Source organism: Camarhynchus parvulus, chromosome 7 (assembly GCF_901933205.1).
Source record: "Camarhynchus parvulus chromosome 7, STF_HiC, whole genome shotgun sequence".
In the NCBI taxonomy this organism is placed as follows: domain Eukaryota; kingdom Metazoa; phylum Chordata; class Aves; order Passeriformes; family Thraupidae; genus Camarhynchus; species Camarhynchus parvulus.
The window spans coordinates 23,727,593-23,748,068 of record NC_044577.1 but is presented as its reverse complement, the minus strand read 5'-3'; the positions used below and the strand labels follow the sequence as shown (position 1 = coordinate 23,748,068).

The window sequence follows — 20,476 nt, the reverse complement described above, 5'->3', positions numbered from 1 at the left end:
TAGGTGTTTGCACACTTAGAACCCATATTTTAAACATTTTAAACAGTTAATTCTCTCTAAATTGTGTTCATAAAAATTAAATTTAAGCTCAAACAAAAAATCTTAGAGATCTGAAACACTTCCAACTGTTAATCTGATACTTTATGACAGGAGCATAACAAAACCATAAACAAAGAGACAAGACTGTTTCTTTACCTTTTTTCACCTCGATGTTCAAATTTGACTCTAACATCATTCTGTAAGTAAAGAGATAAAGGAACCACTATGAGTTTGGTATTACCTCTTTTGATGAAGTCAACGAACTCCTATTCAATACTCCTACACTAGAACTAAATTCCATATTAATTTTCTGTCCTTTCCAATATATCAAGTATTTTAATAAGCTACATCTGCTGAGGTACATGATAGAGGCTTAAATAGTTCAAAACTAAAAAATGTTAAAAATAACTTACAGTGTTAAAATACAAAAACTTATTCTGAATTGCAATGAATGCTTCTGTAAATAAACGTACTATTTTCTATCAATACATGTTAATATTATAACATATCTATGACTTCAAATTTGATGTGGATGTGTTTACCAAAGAATTCTGTATCTTGAATGGGCACATGGATTTAGCTACCAATAATATGTTTGTGAGTACACTTTGCAGCTGAGGGTTCCAGGCCTAAGGAACATATCTTGTTGCATAAGCATTACCATAGAAACCCAGGCATACAATTAAGCCAGCAGTCATGCAATACATCTCTCAATAACCATCTCTGTATATACTTGCAGTTAATAAAAAATAACATTGCTTTGCAAAATCATAACTTTAGGAATCAAATTGTATTAGCAACTACTGCAGGAAAAACAATAATGCGTTAAACCACAAAGTTTACCTAAGTAACGGTGTTTCATCTTCCAAAAGAACTGATTTTCAAATGATTACTTTCAAAGTCCACAAACTGAAACAGTGATAAACATTTCTTCTAACTTTCTAAACACGGATTATACTCCAATCATTTTGGATCATATGTGCATGTTACAACAACATCTAAAGTCACAGCTCAGATGTGAGTTTCAAGACAGTAGCAAAGCACCACTGTGTTACACACTGAACTCTTAACAACTTTTAAAGCACAGAATTAAAATTATGTAGATATGTGGCTTTGACAGTTTAAGAGCCAAATATATCCGAAAATTTTCATTTTTAAAAGGTTAAATTAACACAAACTGAAGTTTGTTGAGCTGTAAATTAAGGATCAAATCAAATAAACATACAGTTAACTCAATTTAGGTAGAAGTCTACATCCTCTCCTAATCTCTCCACATAGTAGTTCAAACCTATCAATTAAGTGTTTACTACTTTTCTATTTGTGTTCAGTATCTACAGAAAAAAATGCAGCTGGAAAGAACTCTTATTTCCAGTTGCATGAAAAGAAATTGAGGCAAAAGATGCAGTGAAAGAGTTTAAGCATATTTTTGCTGCTGTACTGACATTTTTTCTTGGTATGATATAGGTGACATTTGGGTAATCTACTAAACCTATAAAATTATTCCTTGGTGGTTTAAAATAGTATAGCTCCAATATAATAATAACAACAAATATAAAATCACTTTACATATGGTGTAAATACCTCTATAATCCTCAATTTATTTATTTAAGCACACACTATGATCTGTTCTGAAATGCCACCATTTCATTTTGCTGTTAATATAAGAATATGAACAAAGAAAATGGCAGCATACGTGGGAGACTAATAGCTCATTCTGGTATGCTCACTGGTCTGGCAAGAAAAATAATTACAGAAGTCACAGCAGGACACTCCATGTTCAGTACATTAGTGAGGATATTGAAGATTACCTGTTTTTTAGGGGAAGATGACTTTGGTTTTCCTGTTTCTTGCTGGGGCAATACAGGACGACTGGCCTTATGAAGCACAGCCAAATCCTGCATGATTGAATTCAAAGCTTGCTGCTCATCTGCTCAGAGAAAAAGACGAGACAAGTGTAAAAGACTGTTACTTTTGAAGGGCATTACTGTCTCATTTCACAATTAGGCAGGCATTAGTCTAAAATCTAAGAGTCTGCATTACACTTCAATACATAATTACCAATTTAAAAAAAATTGTTTCCACATTGTAAGCATTTTTATTTTATTTATCATTAACAGTGCTTAAGGAAATAGACAGCTTAATCAGTAACCCCAATTCAATAACAGGTTTAAAAAAACTGCAGTCATAACAAAGATTAAACTTTAAACAACTGCAGGTTGTATTAATAAGAGAAAGGGGATGCAGGAGAAAGCCTTGCCTACTTTGATTCAAACAATATCCATAGATGAGACGTTTACTTCCCGCTCCTTTCCATAAAATAAAGAATAAAAAGCAAGTTCTTTTGAACTATTTCTCCTCTGTCCTGAACAGTTATGATCATGCCTTTGAGATGCATACACAAACTCCCACATGAACACCTCAACTGCCCGAGCATCTGCTGATAGCCCATGGAGCATCATAAAAATCCAAAACAAAAACATCACCACAACAAAAAACCCAATAAACAAACCAAAAATAAAACACCACAGAACTTTTCCAGGACTGAAAATGCAAAGGACCTTAGGGCTTAAAGGAAGAATTCACATGGAGAATCAGAAGCTTTGAATGCAGGGGATAATTTAGGGGTAGGAATGCTACATAAATTAGGTTTCAGGTTGACAAAAAATCCTAAATCCTGACAATCTGCTGCAGCTGTGATGCCCTGATGTCATAATAGACAAAATCTGCCCCAGAACTGGGATGCTCCTTTAGACAGAAAAGCGCTTAGGAGCTCAAAAGCCTGTACATCCATCACTGAGAGTAATTTATTTCTAATATCTTATATTAATTCCTTGCTACAGCAATAGTAGCACCCAGCATGTATCTAGAACACTGGACAACAAAATTTATCTCAGGAGGTGTTGACTGTCTGCCTTAATGCTCTTTCACAATGGATATGCTTGTTGAAGAATTCATTGCTAAATGCTGTGATTTACAAAGAACTGTATTTCTCAAACATGGACCTGAGAAAAGCTCAGCATTAAAAGCAGCAAGCAAGCCTCCCATGTACTCAACAACAAGGAGAATTCCTTCATTCTACTAAAATATAACCAAATATATTTATCATATAAGGAAATTTAAGTGTTCTAATTTAATAGATTCCTTATAGAACAGAAAGCTGGTCTGAAAATGAGTCACTCTGATCATCACTCATGCTGCCATAATTCATAAATCTACTAAGATATGCAAATCTATAAAAGTAAGTTTTACCAGCAATATTTAATAGCAGAACTAAAGGCATTCTTGCGGCTGAGTTATTAATTTCTCACACTAAAACACACTTCAAAATTTGCCACAATTAAAACAGTTGAACTATTTTATTGTGTTATGGCCTATTCCAGTGCTCAGCAATGCAAAAAATAAAATAATGCTTTAGCAGTTGGTTGGAGTTTCCAGTGGTTACTGGATTGGATATCTTATAAAAAAGAAAGCAAAGTACTGTGGCAAAGCATCTGAAGTTACTAAATATCCAGTATGACTCAACAATCACTTCTCTCACAAAATGTCAGAGAATATCAGAAATCTAAAGCATGCTGTATTCCTAGATTGAGCAACTTTATTATTAAGCATAAGGTTAGAAAAATTGGCAAAATGTTAAAAGATAAACGAAAGCAATACAAAAATATGTGTGGTGTGGTTGGTTGGTTTGTTGGGATTTTTTGGAGTGGGAGCACCAAGAAATTATTACAATAACAACATGGTGAATTCACTAAAAACATACAGCTTGAAAATTTGACATACAATTTAAAGTAATACAAATGTGCCACATAAGTAGAACAAGGTAAACCATCTGCACAGAAGTGGCTTGGCACTGTCATGACACAAGGCAATAAGATAAACCTCTTATATGTAGGTTTTGTGTTTTGATTCTAACACCCATCACCACTAAGAGCACAGTAAGTATTGCTCAGTACCCTAATACCACGAATCTCAATTTCCTAAACTTGAATCTGTAAGTACAGCTGAAGACAAACACCTTTTGTTTCACTTATCAGAACTGTGAACTTGGAGCTGAATCTGATGTTGTGTTTATGACTTTTTGTTTTGTTTTCCCTCAGCACTGTGGTTTTATAATAAAAAAAAATAAGGGAAAAGTACTACATTATAAGGAAGGGGAAAAATCAACCAACCAAACAAAAAAACCCCCAAAACCCACAAAAGGAATATTTTCAACACGAGTGAAGCTGCTGAACACTGCCTTTCATATACAGATGTTACATTATGTTAAACAGGCAAAGCACGTTCCCCAGGAATTGTAGTAAATTTTTATGTAAGTTACACAGAAGACTTACCCATTATGGCAGTGAGTCTGAAAGCTCAAACTTCAGGGAAATGGTTGCTTCATTAGTATTATTTTATTTCCTAAAAAGCAAAACCCAAAACCCCACAATTACTAAAGTTGTCAAAGCCATGTAAAACAGTCAACTTTTCATTGTTTATAGGCAGTTTTTCTAAGATTCTACATAGCAAACTCACATATAAACTACAAATAAGCTTGCATAAGACACATATATTATTTGTGGAGAAAACAGCTTTTGCATCCCTGAGAGTCCAAAAAAGCAGAACACATATTTCAAATGATTTCCTATGCTGTGTTTTTTGTATCAGCAGTTGCCTTGGAGAATCTTCCAAAAAATTATTCACTTAAAGTGCTTATTAAACATCTTTTTAACTCTGTATTTGATCCAACTGTCTAAAAATGAGAGCTAATGTAATTTTCATTAAAATGTCTGTTTTAATTAGCTGTCAATACATTAAACATAACAATGTAGTTCAAGATTTTAGATGAAGCACTTCTGTAATATTTCTTTGTAAGTGTTTCAAAGAAATACAGTAGTTCTGTGAGGCATTTTAAATCTTCTACCACACCTGAAGACAACAAACCCAACTTAGCTCTCCAAACAAAAATACCCCAGATGTTCTTCCTCAACCTAGCTGAAAAAAACCAAACTTGGAAGCTGAAGATATGTGAGCTTAAGGGCTCACATAGGGCTGAAGAAAAAAACATCTCCAAGTTCCTCCAGCTACAACAACTCATTCTTTAGCCTTAATCTGTGATATGTCTCACTAGAACATAAGCTAATAAGTAAGCATCCATTTATTTTCCCCTCCACTTCCTTATTCCTTAAAAGAAAAAAAAAGCCCAACTTAAGAAAATTAAATTTCTGTGAATAACTTATGTTTCTTATTTTATCACCCCCTTTAAACAAAATTCTCAGTTCAAATATGAAGTATAATCAGTCACCTTAACAACCTTTGTGTTAGCATTTAATGTTACTTTAAAAATAAGCTAACAACATTAAAATTTCAATTAGAAACATGACTCAGACCCAATTTTATTAAGACCTTTATTAATTCACCTTGTGAAATGGAAAAAGACTTCTTTATCTAACTAATCATTTTCACAATGGTTGTAACAACAGGGTGGTTGTGGAGAGTGACTAAAAATGAGATAACAAAAATCAACATTTTTCAAACAAGTCTATATAAATTCAGTAAAAAGGAAAAAGCATACCCTAATCCCTAGCTGCAAAGCGGCATAAGTATAGCACACACACAAGAGTAGATTACAATCCAAGACAAAAAAAAGGAAGCAAAACCAAAAAATTGCAACTCAGAGAAAGACTCAGAGAAGCAAAGGCTGCAAACACAAAGAGCAGATGCAAAGGTAGAATAAAATTATGTCAAGGTCTTGCAGAGAGACACAAGCAGGCTGAATTTGAATGTAATTAAAGAAGGGATGACAGAGTGAATTTCAAAAAGGTGTTTGCTACACTCTTATCACATCATCAAAGAAGAATATCCTAGCAACAGCATTTTGTATATAAGGGTGGAGAGATCTGATTCATATTCATGATTCACTTCCCACCAGCCACCTTCCAGAGTCTGGAAGTCTTTCAAAATCTGAGAAAGCTAAAAACAATTTCCAAGAATCACCTGGATATTTTCTTTCTTCGGTGGCTTTGTCAATGCAAATGAAACAAAGCCTGAGGACAAGTAAGCCGTGCTGATGATGCAGCTGTTTCAGACACTCTGAGCTAATTGCCCATTCTCACACACTTCTATAATAACCAGACACGGTGCCTCTCAGTTACTGAATCAAGAACAAGAAAAAGCCCAGCGAAGCAAGCAATCTAGTTTAGCTTGATTTAGTAAGGAATTCAGACTTACACAGGAAGACTTTACCTACATAGAAAGGTGCTTTACACTTTCAGAGTCCAAACCTGTTGCAATAGTGGGGCAAGAATCTCAAGGATATCAATTCCCTCCACTAAAATAAATGAGTGCAAAGACAAATGTTTTCCAACCCTTACAGCAAAGCAAAATGACATAATGTGAACTCAAAATACGAAAGATGCACTGTGATTATTTCAATCACAGGTAAAGATTAAATCTGACTTGCACTGTATTAAACACAAGCAAGTTAAACCAAGACAATACAAAACCAGTATCTGCTTGCACTGCTATTCAGAGAGACATTTATCTATAACACATGAAGCAAAAAGAGCCAAGTAAAAATGAAGAGTGAGCATTCACAGGTGATTTTTCAGACTGTAGAATGGACAATGGGAATATCAAGTAAGACTATAAAATTTTATTTCATAGCAAGAAGAATGAGCCAGATAAAGTGATTTTACTGTAAAAATGTTATTCTTAAACAATCAAATGCTTGGTCTCACACAACCAACATCCTATAAATCACAGCAAGCAAAGCTGACAAAATCTCAAGTGATCACCTAGCCAAATACACCTACTTAACCTTTCACCAAAATAATGTGCAGCACTGCTTGTTAAGGTTTTTTTTTTTTTTAATAAACACAGTATCTGTGAACAAGACAAAGAGTAATACCTAAATCGGAACTTCTGTAGCATTTTTCATAACTCAAAGCAACTGCTGGCATAAGTAACAATAATGACACTACACAGTGTGGTGAGCATAGAAGTCAGTATTGTTACATTGGAAGGTAACTCCATAGAAATGAACATAAAGAAGAGGATTGTATATGGACATACACACAAATGAACACTGGACAAAAAGCCAGCCTTTTCAAAGAATATGAAAGCAGCAGCAGTAGCACAAAATAATGAATGACAGAAAAAAAGGGAATTGAAGAATAGTAATGAGAAAAAGCTGAACAGTAACACATCAGATGTGAGATCAGCTTTAGAAAAACTTGGATCTTTAACATATTGTAATAATACATTAAAAATGCATTCACAGGGAAAGCAGATAAGGGAGAAAAAGATTAAACTAATCCAAATCAAAAGCCAATGATACATTGCTAAATTAAGATAACATTTGGAAAACAAAACCATAGTAATAAATTATGCAAAACATAGCAAATGCCTTGATTTCAAGGTTTACTGCCAAGCAAAATATGTCTTCTTGAAATAATTACAGATTAGTTAACAGAACTACCTGCAGCAATCACACTACTTAGGTTTTTTCAACATATTTGGCTAAATATCACATACTTATTTGCTTTAAAACCTCAATTAATTAACAGGAAACCCAGCAGATGGACTAAAATAAAAGAAATCCATATTCCTACTTAGCAGAAAACTCCAATGAACATGATTCCCACTGCAGGCCCCTGGAGACCAACAATGATCAGGCAGGCACAATGAAATAGACAAGATAAGGCTTAAGGAAATTACCTGAATCATGTCTGAAAACAGTTGCAGTCCAGCAAAATGTATTTAAATACCATTAAGTGTTTTAAATACATATAATAATTTACTGTGGTTACTCTCCATTTATTATTAATTAAAAATAATACTAGACACTTTTTAAAAATGAGATGAACTGCGTTTATGATACTAAAATTCACAGGACTGCTTTCTGAACTTCTATACTCCCTGCAATGAGGAGGGCACCACCCACAATTAGAAGCTGTATTTTATGCAAGTCTAAATATTGTGGTTTATTACATTTACTCAGTAATGTTTTTGCATTGAATGCATTTGGACATAACGACAATCATTTAGGCAATTGGAAAAAAAGTTGCAGCCACAAGATTGGACAGTCTTAGCAAGAAAAAATTGAGAAGAATTATTAAATCACAATGTAATTATCTAACATAGGTGCAATACACATTAAAGTGGCATAATGAAATCTTTGGGTGTATAAAAATGCAGTGAATGCAGAAGCCATCTTGCTTCTGTACACAACCTGCAGGCACAGTGCTCTGTGCAGACTGCACGTGTGGGATGGCTGAAGCATCAGAATCTTTGTGGCTGGCACAGAGGTATCAGGTATCTCTACAATGAGCAGTGATTTCTTACACTGACAACTTTTAAAATCTTCCTGGCAAGCAAAAGAAAAGTGAATTAATGTCTCATTGAGCCCACAGGAGCACGCAGACTTACCTCATCTATACAGATACACACATGATTTGGTATTTATTTTATTAAAAGAATGGTTACTGGCTGTACTCCTTTTCGAGTTCAATTTAATACACAGACAAACAAAAAAAGTAACAAAAATCCCCAAACCAATAAAACAGACCAGATGACTTGCATAAAAATCTATATCTATAGATGGTGCCCTCCCAGTTCCAGGAAGAATAAAACCTCAAAAATCAGTGCTGTCAGTTCAGGCACCTTAAATGCAGCTCTCACTCAAATTACCTAGGGAACCAGATTTCAGAATTAACTGAAGGATCCAACGTGCCCATGACAATAGCAAAATTTCATTCAGATTAGATCTTTAGTTCCTGCTGTTCAATAAACTGTAATTTGACAGTCATGTAACATTTATCAGCTTGATGAACTATGATCTTGACTTGAAAAACTTACAATGTGCTGAAAGGTTTGAGAATGTAAGGACAGAGTTTTTAAAGACTGTTCTCATAAAAAATGGAAAGCAGCAGTTCAAGATGAGTTTATACCAAAATTAGGCTTTTGAGATAAATATCTTAACACTTACAGCAATATTCACAAAGAATAACCAGAGTCTACGAAAGCTAATCTCTCTACACTTCCTTTACAGTTGACAATGAGAGATAAGCATATTTAGAGAGTTTCAAGACACTCCAATGCAAGTTTCCTTCTTTGAATGAATCTCTTCTTTCCAAGTAGTATCAAGAGTCTCTATTAGCTAACCCTTCATAGGCCTACTCCATTTCAAGTACACCAAAAAGATAAGCCTGTAATTGGCCTCAAACAGAAAAACATCTACTTTCCGCAACAAGATCTCTTTCCTCACCTAATTTGAGTTTTACAGAACTCCTCTATTTCCTGTATCTGTCATTGCCTCAGCAGCAGCCAAAGCACTTGACAGCTCATTCCTCAACCTAACTGAACAAATACTTTGCTGATACATCAAGCAAATCTTTCTTGAAAGTCATGATGCTTCCTTAAGATCTGTTCACGATTTTTAAACTTAAAAATGTTAAATTGAGGAAGGGTCACAGCAGCTGAAACTTGCAGACAGGCACCACAGCGACACCTTGCAAAGTATGTTAGTGCTGCCAATTTTGCAACAGAACATACTGGCTGCAAATTGACTGCTCATCCTCCTCTCTTATCCAGGACCAGACCTTCTCACAAAGGTATGTCAAAAAGCAACAGACACAGTTCACTGGACTACACATAACTGCATCACTGCTTCCAGAGCACCCTGGCATCTTGGAAATTTATCAACACCATCATGGTGGAAAGCCCCAGCACCACAACACAAACATTCCTTACCATTAGCTGGGCTATTCACATCATAAAATCACAGTTGTATTACTGTATTAAGGCTAACTCAATATATTAAGATAATATTGGAGTGTCGACAAACACACACACAATAAAACACTTCTCTGATGTTTGTAACTTTATCCTAATTTACTATCTTACATGAACTGAGTAGCTGCATAGAAGGTTTCTCAAACAAAATAGGTGTATGAAATTTTTAGACTCTAGAATCCCATGAAACGCACACCTCAGAGAGTGAGTATTAGGTAGATTTAGGTGCTTCTGTGTCTCCTACCAAAAATCTCAAGTAGTGCTCTTGGCTCAGCACTTATCACTGCCATTTGGAGCACTTAGGCTGAAGCTGTCATGAAGAGCACCAATATTTGTTTTTCTCCAAACTTCAGACGAACACAAAATACTTGTGAAGAATGACTAAAGGTGTTACAATGAAAACCATCCCTCGCTACAAGTGTAACTGTTTGTGCTCTATCCAAGGTCCTACAGGAAAACAGCTGTTTGGAGGGGGTTTTGTCCAACAGAGAGTTAACAGCACACACCCTAAAAGAATACAGTTTAGCTCTCATCCTTATGACAGCATTCAAGATCACCAGTGCAGCCAAAGAACTAACTGTACACAAACTTAATCATACCAGCACTACCAGTACTGATGATTCCTGCAACCTTCACTACTCTAAGAATGGAAGAACATACTACAACAGCAACAAATAAATGGATTTTAAGAGTAACCACTCACTAAAAGAGTAAACCTATCACAAACCACTTGTATCAGCAATATTCTATGAGCAAAAATAAAGTACATTAGAAAAAAAATGCAGTCTTCCAGCAGTTACTGAGTATTGCAAACAACTGCAGCATTTCAATTAATGTACAAGAGTGATTACACACACATCTTCAGTCAGATATGGCTTTTGAGGACATACAGAAGAAAGCACCTCCTTAAACTCCAGTAACGAGTTCTATCCTTTTCACTCAACCTTCCAGTTTTGTGACTGTGATGGGTTGAAATACAAGCATTTTGGGAAATAAGCCAGACAAATAACACCATTTCTACACCTCTCCAGACTCTCCATTTCTACACCTAGTTTTAATATCTACCTTCAGGTACTGAAACCGCAAAGCTTTGTTTTTCTTCAGTCTAACAGTCATATTTGGAGGACAGAATGGAGGCCAGAATCCTCCATTCAGAGCAAAACTCAACTATTTCAAATTTGCAACAGTTGAGAGTTTAAATCATGGCTGCAAATCACATCACCATTTCAAATCAAGTACCAAAGAAAATTAACACAAGGATACATATGAGCCTTTTTGATTAATATGATCCACCTGGCATTTTGCTGTGATGCCCGTAAGAACAGAATCTAAGTCTCCAAGGACATTTCTGTGTCTCCGCCATGAAGACAGCTCAGTCTCAATTACTCTCCATCTTCAAATTTTTCAAGACATAAAGGAGAAATTGTCCTCAGTGAACAGTCTTTGTTATACACTATCTTACTCATTCCTCAAAGCACAGTTCTTCCTGCTCACTACTCAAGGCAGTGATACATTGAAGAAATCCAGAGTACAGTAATACAACTATGATTTTTCTCATTTTCTGCTGCCTTGCTGTAATGTTTTCCCACTCCAATGATGCACCAGCACCTGGAGCTTCTGCCTAAAATGCATTTCCTGGCTCGTACTCAATTCTTCCTCATTAAGTACCCCACGTGCTCCTCTCATCGTAATTCAAATTAGCTTTGTACATTCAATCAGACTGTTCCTTCATTTTTTTCTGTCCTCAAAACAAATATAAAATGCAAAAAAACCTCTCATAATATGCTAGCATGGAATATTTAAGTAGATAAGACATTGATGAGCCATACAGATTTCCAACACAGCATAGAAGAAACACCCCTGAATCCATCTCCAATTCAAGAATAAAACATGCAATAACAAATAGCAATTAATTGAACCAGGGTGCCCCAGGCACAGACAGACTCAGACCCCTCACACTTGGAACTGTACAGAGAGCTCAATAACACCACCAAAGAAGATAGAAACTGAAAAAACCGTGTGCACATGCACAGGTAACACACTGTATGCAAAATCCAAATATTCTTTTACATGACTGTGCAGCATTTTCGTAGCAAGCAGGTCTCACTGCGCAGGTCTAAATGGACAAATTTGTAAATTTTTACCCATATGCAGTAGGCATTGTGTTTTAAACTGGATGAATCACAGAGGCTAAAGCACTAAGATTGCTAAGCTATCAAGTGAACAAACCTCTTCATCACTTCACACTTTGGTAATAATCTTTAGCTCCCTGTGAATAAAAAAAAAAAAATTATTCAACCTAAACTCTCATAATAACATTTAAACCAAAATGTAAAAATAGAAACCTAGCTTTGTCAAAACACTCCAGAATGAAATGCAAAGACACAAAGACAACATATTGCCATATGGTTTCTTTCTCGCACCTGCACGGCCCTTAGCAGTGGGTGCCAAATGATGAGGACTATGATGCTTCATTATTATTATACTTTTCCCTCAAGTGAGAAAAATGTAAGAACCATCATAAATAGAGCTAATAAGGAAAACTAACTACAGTTCTAAAGAAAGGATTACTATGCCCATGCCCACTTCTGTCTGTCTGTCTGTCTATCTATCAGGTTTAAGAAAACTGTTCCACTGCTAAGGTTGCATTTGTGTCAAGAGAGTAGCGCTGCTTGTCTACACTAACTGCTGCTGTCCAGCTGAAGCTCAATGACAAGCAGGAGATCTGGAGTCAACCGATGATTTAGCTGAAAATATTCTACATTTTAATTAATAATCAGCCTATCTAACTGTTTTCACATTTCTACACTATTAATGCCAGCACAAAGAAAAGAGCAAGAACTCGTGCTGGAATCAACCCTCTTGGCCACTGCACAGATCTGGATCTTTTAAAAAGGATGCATAATGCAGGGATTTCAAGAAGTTACACAATATTAAGTAGGACATATAACAAACTACAAATAATGGACATATGCATAATTGTGATAGAGCAGGGAAGAGCAAATATGGCTCTTCAAAAAGAGATCCTCACTTTCAAATCTTGGTGCCCTCTGTGTATGTGTATAAAGAACTGATCTCATTCAGTATCATGATCTACTTGGTGCTGGAGAAGTCTTGCCAAAGGCCTTCTTGCAGTCACAGTATAAGAAGAAGATCTACCCTTGCATGAATAAATTGGTTAAAATATAGAAGACAAAGGACAGACATAACTGTTTTCACAAAGAAGGAGGATACCAGTGGGCCTCCACAACTGTGTGGGTTGTTCAATATATTCTAGATTACCCAAGAAACAGGAGCTTTCTGAAACTCCTATTATTTGGGAGAGCAAGGAGAGGACTGACAACAGTAGAGGTGGTGATCTTTATCAGAGAGAGGACTGAGCAATAAAGCAGCAATTACGAGCACTGATGAATGAAAGTCCAAGTTGAGTGGAAGGGAGGAAGGAGAGCAATGGTTCCAACTTTGTACATAAGAAACCAATGGGCTTTGCACTGAATACTGCCAGCAATCAGAAATAAGGCCAGTGTTAGGAATTGTGAACAAAAAGTGTGAAACACATCACTGACTTTACATTTTGAACACCCTTAGCATTCCTGGGACCTTCAGCTGCAGAAGAGGATGCAGCAAAGTAGGAGAAGGTACAATGAAAAGCATAGAATGCTTTTGTTCTACAGGGGAAAAGAAATAGGCAAATTAGGATTCTGGTTTCAATAACATTTGGGTGTGGAGAGAAAGTGATAAAGGGCTACAAAATTGTACAATAAACAGAGAGATGTATTGTTATAACACACAGAGAACGTCCACTCTCCTCCAAAAGAAAGGTGGCACCAAAGGAATTCAGCAGAAACATTTTTAAAAGTTTAAAAAAGGAGTAGTTTTTACTAGAACCACTAACATACCTATAGAATTTCTTACAAAAGGATATTGGGATGCCAGACATTTATTTAGCTGCATGCAAAAAAAGTCTGAGAAAAAAATCCAAACATTACTAGCTACACAAAAACTATTTCAGATTTAGAATCAACCTTTACTGAAAATAATTAGGGATTGAAAGAATATTCAAGCTAAGAATGCTTACACTGTTCTCACTCTTCCATAAGCATTCATTCATGCTCATCATTGAGGGATGAATACCAAATTTTCTTTTGTTTGATTCTAGGACAGATTAAGATTTTACCTAAAACTTGCCAGACAGTTCACCAATAACATATAAATTTGTTTTTGAAAGTCTCATTCAGAATTCATGACAGTGCCAGTATCACAAACACAGAAGCATAACAGATATTCCATGAAGGAACTTGCTGCAGCAAGGCATTCATTAAGCCAGTCATTAAGAAGTCATTACATTATCCACATCATCCCTGCCTGAAGTTACTGTGCTTACTGCTACCAGCAGGACAAAAAACGCTTCTCTAAACCCAACTTTACATCAAGACACTTATCATCAAGCCATTATGGAAAAAAAACCCCATCATTCCCATGGGGATTTGCTATTCAAACTGAATTTTATTTTTAAAACAAAGTCTTATGCTGGAGTTACAAAAATTGTGGCACTGCTAAAAACACACATAGTCAGTGTGACAAAACAACAATTAAATACAGGTTGAATTTTACCAGTTTTCAGCTGCTGCATTAATAAGGTATTTAGGGTGACAAATCTCATGCTCTTCAATAGAATGCTGTATTTCTTTTAGTTTTTCTTTAGAAGTTTGACTTCTGCTTGCGTCAGTATTTTAGCTCTCTGTTCTCTTTTTTAAAATTATTATAAATTCAAACAGCTTGATCCAGATTTTTCCAGTTTTCAAATGTTTGTTCAAAGATGAGACTATAGTTACTTCCAGTAACATGGCATTTAAACTGTTAACATTTACAGACCTCTTGTCTAAATTATTTTAAAATAATTTTAAGGACAGGTGAGATGCAATCAACACTGACTGCTTGAATACTTCTTCCTGCAAGAAAAGGGGACTTCCCTAGTAATCATTATTGGTGTCCATTTAAATTTTTGTGAAGAACACACTGTTGAAAGAATTGCAAAATTTGTCCCATCTGTGATCTAGCCTCAAAAATTATGGATAAAAGCATTTACATAAGTCTGATAAAACGGAGTAAAACCAGGGAACGTGCTGAACACATCTGTTCCATAGCTGACTCTGCAATTCTTTCAATAAAGCATGCCTATAGGATTAAAATTTCTTCTGCTACATCACTGGACCATATGACATCTCAAGATGGCAAAAGGCTTGTTCAGGTACAGTTGCACTAACAGACATTACCTCAGCAATATAAATTACTCCAAAAGACAGCACATGTAAAAACCCAGTCAGGACACACTGGTGCCAACAGAAACTGCATCTAACCCTAGGAGAACTTGTCTTAAATCCAAATTTCCTGTTGTAGAGCAGGCTTATGCTCAAAAGCCACAGGGATTGCACGTGCTGGGAAAGAGATATGGAAGAGCAGCAAGTGCATACTCTGCTAAGCCTAAAAATGCTAAACAGAAGAAAACTAACCCAAAATAAAGACTGATTTCAATACAGTATAAGGTTATATTCCTTGGAAAGATAACTCCAATTCATATATTGGAGTTATACTGAAGAAAGAGATAGCTGATACAACAAACACTAGTACGAGCTCCTGTGTTAGCAAATGCAGAAGCCAGGAACCTGATGCTGTTGGCAAGAAAAGAAAAAAGCCCCAACAACAAAACAAAAACAAAACCCAGCCATACCTGCATGCACACACCCTAGAATGACATTTTAATAAGGCCACCAGGTTACTTCTGCTACTTGCAGAGTAACTTAATTACTCTGTTGCTCAGAAACTGTCTGTAGAACTTTGAAAAAGATACAGACAAATCAGTGCACAGTGAGACTGAAGAACAAAAATCCTGTTTGGACAGTTTAGTAAAGAGAAGTCTAAAATAAAAGGAGAGAGAAGAAGAGTCTTCAGGTATGAAGACTTGGTGAAAAGAGCACAGAAACCATTTTCCTGCATGAGCTGTAAGAGTTGAATGAGAATTAAACAGCTTAACTAGCACCATGACAGAGATAAATGTTCAGAAAAGCCTCCTAACAACAGTAATAATCATATGTACCAGCTATAAATAAACCAGTGAAGAGGTGTGGTATTCCCCTCTTCTGAGTTTTTTAAGAGAAGATCAGACAAATGTCTGTCACACATGATTTCAGCATATTTCCTTCTGCCTCTGGTGGGGGCTGACCTCATGAAATCCCTTCCTTTCTTACACATCCATCATCCAAATCAGAAATGTTCATCAGTGTTATCATACCTGAGCTTCAAAAGTACAGTCTTTCCAATACAAACATCAGAAGCATATGAATTTTATTGCATTGCTCTTGTCAGATTGTTCATGTGCTTGGCACAAACCATCTCAGGAAAACAAAAAGCAGCATCTTTTACTGCTGCAGATAATCCACAAATGATGACTGAAAATACAGGAAGAGAAGCAAGTGAGATAGATATTGTGGAGGATTCAAAGAAAAAATGGCTGAAAACAAAGATACAGCAAAGAAAAAATACTTTCGCCTAAAGAAAACTATTTTCCTCTCACATGAAGAACTGAGTTAAAGTATGCTGGTATATCTTAAAAATATGCAATAATTTGAGATCGAGAAGTACACATAAGTAAGACTTCACAAACAGATGGGACAAAGACACGTCTCTACAGGACTCCCTGCATTACCAATTCCCAACTGCCAGTTTTTAAAGGAACATGTAGATACTTCTGCTTTGGTCCTGGTCAAGTAAGTCCAACTTCAAATAACCTCATGAAGATGGACCCTAAACTCTGCCACATGTGTATTTGTGGGTCAAGTATCTCTAGAGCAGGGGTTCCCATTTCCCAGGAGAATCCCTGCAATATCACAATACAGAGCTCCATCTTTACTTTTCTCATTGTCACCAATCTTCCTGCTGCTTCTAAAAGATTACATTTAAGATGAATATATTAAAACATCCCAGAAAACCCTGCAAATAAGCATGGTTAGTCTAAGAAAACAGGTTTACATAGAGCCATAAACTTCATTTGTCATACTATTAAATCAAGATGTCATGCCAAGATCCATAAGTGAGAAGTGAATCACACAGAACATGCTGAATTCTGAACACGTTCCCATGTTTCCAATGTTATTCTACAAGCTGTGTGCAATTATAGCATGCATGATCTATTCTGACCTTAGCACTAAAAAATACAAAATATTAAAATAGCAAAAGAAGTATTTCTGCCTAAAGAGATTTTTCTTTCTTCTCACAGAAAAAACAATGTGTTTAACAGAATTTACAGATTTTTTTTCTTCTTTTTTTCTCCTTTTAAAAGCTTGAATTTAGAAATTGAACTTTCAGGACAGCAAATCTAATAGTTTGCCTAATTAGATAAACCTAGAATCACTAGGCAATATACATATTTACATTATCTTGTCATGTATACAAAAACACATGACATTTTCTGCAAATGTATTTAAGATGTACTTAACTACATCAATCAGTCAAATTTTCATCACTCATTTATTTTTCTCCAAAAAGTCTAAACAAAGGATATTGTTAGCAGTACGAAACATCTACGAAGAAATTACGAGAAAATATGTTCATTACTCCAAACTAAATGGGGATCTATGGATATAGATCAGAACACCATTGGCTGTGTGTTGTGGAAGAGGGGGAACAAATGAAGGAAATCAATCTATTATCATTCTTAGGCTGCATTCATAAGAAAACATTACTTTTAAGTTCAGAGGATGCCCAGTTAGAGAGCCACTGAACAACTTCTCACAAAACCAGATTACTCATTACTTCTGACTTAGTTTGCTGAAGTAAAATGTCAGCCTACTCTCAGTATGAAAGAAAAATATAGAACTTTAGACTGCCAAGATTTCAAAGCTTTTTTCTCCATAGTTCCCTGCAAATACTTATTATTAATGACGAGGTTTTAAAAACTAGTCCTTCTGATTTGTACCCAAATATGAACAACTTCAAGGAAATGATTAGGAAAAACTGTGAAGTAAAACCTGTAACTGTGGACTAAAGTTACAGCTTGACCAACTTGCTTGCTTTCTCCAGAGCAAACTATAATAAAACAATCTCTCCTGCATTTAGAATCACTAGGCTTTAAATTCCACAAGGCTGTGCACTGACTGGCTTTCCCAACATTCATACCAAAGAGCCACTGAAAAAAAAAAGAAAGTTTATTCATTTTTACCATAAATTAGTTTTATCAACATAAAGCAAAAACAAAACAAAAAAGCTTGCCTTCTGATATTAAACAAAAACATAATGCTCATTCCACCACAAGAATAAATTCTGTCACAGCTCTCTATCTAGTAACATTTACTACAAAACTCCTAAGACTTTCAAGCTATCTTTGAAAAAAAAAATATTCCTCTCACAGTTTAGAAATCTCAGCAAGCCAAGGCAAGCAATGCAAAAACTTCTGTTTTCTTCACCTTACTCTTCTATTAGTGCCAGGTAAACCACCTGTTCAAACACCAACAGAGAGTTCATCAACGCAAACTCTACACAGATTTTTCTTCTCAAGCAACGAGTCAATCTGACAAATGTTATCTTCCTGTTCTGCTTTATCAACATACACTAAAACCTTGGGGTAAAAAAATCAAATTAATTATATACAGCTTTGCTACCTGAATCAAATCTGGGTTCAATACGTATCGGTGGCAGTCATGATAGAACACACAGTGTAAAGGAAACACGAATTATAACAAGTTCTCATTTTAAATCAGATTTCTGAGGAAAGCAGTTATTTACAAAGTCACTGTAAGGAAAGGTATAGGTGAAAGCAGGAAAAAACAGCAAGAAAAGCTCATCAATGTCCCTTCCCTTAAAAATACCCACAAGGAATTCCACAGGAAAGAATACTTTCTAGGGTATTTCGTTAGTGAGTGCTCTGCCACGAGAGAACCCAAGATGCTGTGCAAGACAAGCCTGTAGCCATTCACTCCACTAACACATCTCTGCCATATACACAGCAACACAATTCCGAAGGCCTCCAACACTCTGCAACGTGCTGCATTGTTTAAAGAAAAGAAACGTTGTAGTTGAGAGACATTTTCTGCGCGGACTAGAAATCCCCCTTATTTCAAGGCTGGCTTCTATTATCTTTTACCACGCTCTTAGAGGACGCTGCATGATACAATACAGCTTAGAAGCTCTCAGTTAATTTAGCGCTTTGATCTTCAGTAATGCCACAGCCAAAAACTAAAAGGAGATTTATGAAGCAAGAGCAACCAAGGGGAAAAAAAAAAGGCAAAAAAACCCTCCCAACCTCGTGGGTGCTGCAATGCGCTTCAAAAGCAACACGGGAATAAATAATCCAACATCCACTTTTTCCCCCGACAAAAACACCTCGCAGAATTTGACCTACATACCCAATTCACAGCACTACCACTGCAGAGCAATTCAAAGACGAGAAACCACAGCAGCATCAGCGAGCAATCACGGCAAGGTTCAGGGTGACACAGAAATACTCGTCAGGCACATAAAACACTTAAGATACTGCAGCGGTAATGTAAGCCAGCAACATTAGCTGCGTCTCCCGGCACCGCAAACAACTACAGCGCCGCGCAGCTCCACCTGCACCGGGCCGGCTCCGCGCTGCCCCCGGCCCGAGCACCTCCGGGACGCCGGGCCCGCCGCGGGGCCCCGCAAGGCGCCCGGGCAAACCCGCCCCGGGGTTCCCCGGCACTGGGGCCGCCCTCCGCCCGCCCCCTCCCCCGCGCACCGACCTATGTCACGGCGGGAGGCCGGGCGGCCGCCGGGGGACCCCCGCGCTTCCCGGCGGCGGCGGGGAGCAGCCCCGGCTGGGCGGGCGGCGGGGAGGGAGCGGCCAGGATTCCGGAGCGGAGCCCACCCCCGGGGGAGGGGAAGGCCTGGCCTGCCCGCGCCGGAGCACGGCGGGGTCGGTGACAGGCGGCGCCGAGGCCGGCGCGGAAGGAGCGATGCGACTCGGCAGCGGAGAGGAGCGGGGCAGGTGCCTCGGGGCGCTGCGGCCGCGGCGGGGCCGGGCCGGGCCGGGCCGGGCCGGGGGTCCCGTCGGGCGTGAAGCGCCGCGGCTGCCGCTGCTGCCGCCCGCGAGCTCCGCCCCGCGCGCTGGGCCCCGTGACGGGGAGGGAGCGCGAGGCGTCACCGCGCGGCGGCGTCACGAGGAGGGGCGGTGCGCGCCCGGGGACTGCGGGGGCGCGTGCGCGCAGGGAGAGGCTCGGGTTCCAGTCCCGCCCGGGACCCTCCGCGGGCTGAGGGTGTCGGGCCCGCGCGGCCCCTGCCGCTCCCGGACGGGCGAGCCCAAGAGAAGCCCGGCCTAGGGCCGTTCCGCGGCTGCGGCATCGGCGCCGTGCGAGGGCAGGACGGGAAGGGCAGCGCGGTACAGCCATTGCCATTGCTCGTTGCGACAAATCCCCCCGCCCCTGCCGGGCCCGGAGCGCAGCCCGCGCTGCCTTGACTTGCCTCTTACGGGGCTGTGCGCGTTTTTTGGACAATTTAGAACGGCGCTCTGCCGCCTTCAGGGCGCCCATTGCTCCCGGCACAGACTGGCCGCTCTCCGCAGGAGGCACCTGCTTCCCGCAGGAAGTCCATGCATGCAGGGAAGAAGGATGCTACCCTGAATTAATCAGCGAGGAAGCAGTCCCTGATA

General features: G+C 38.1%; 1 protein-coding gene across 4 annotated transcripts in view; it reads right to left on the bottom strand.

Moving 5' to 3' along the window:
- MAP3K2 (mitogen-activated protein kinase kinase kinase 2) overlaps positions 1-19,496 on the bottom strand; it is a 48,589-nt gene extending 29,093 nt beyond the window's left edge. For 3 of the 4 annotated variants that reach the window (XM_030951888.1, XM_030951890.1, XM_030951891.1), the window contains exons 1-3: positions 4,371-5,362; positions 1,848-1,966; positions 196-236 (exon numbers count right to left, since the gene is read on the bottom strand). In XM_030951888.1, coding sequence (XP_030807748.1) covers positions 196-236; positions 1,848-1,966; positions 4,371-4,374 — 164 coding nt within the window. In that variant the 5' untranslated portion in view covers positions 4,375-5,362. Of the gene's footprint in view, positions 1-195; positions 237-1,847; positions 1,967-4,370; positions 5,363-19,214 lie in introns of those variants that run through there. The other variant, XM_030951889.1, reaches the window with a different exon arrangement.
- Between the last annotated feature and the right edge of the window lie 980 nt (positions 19,497-20,476).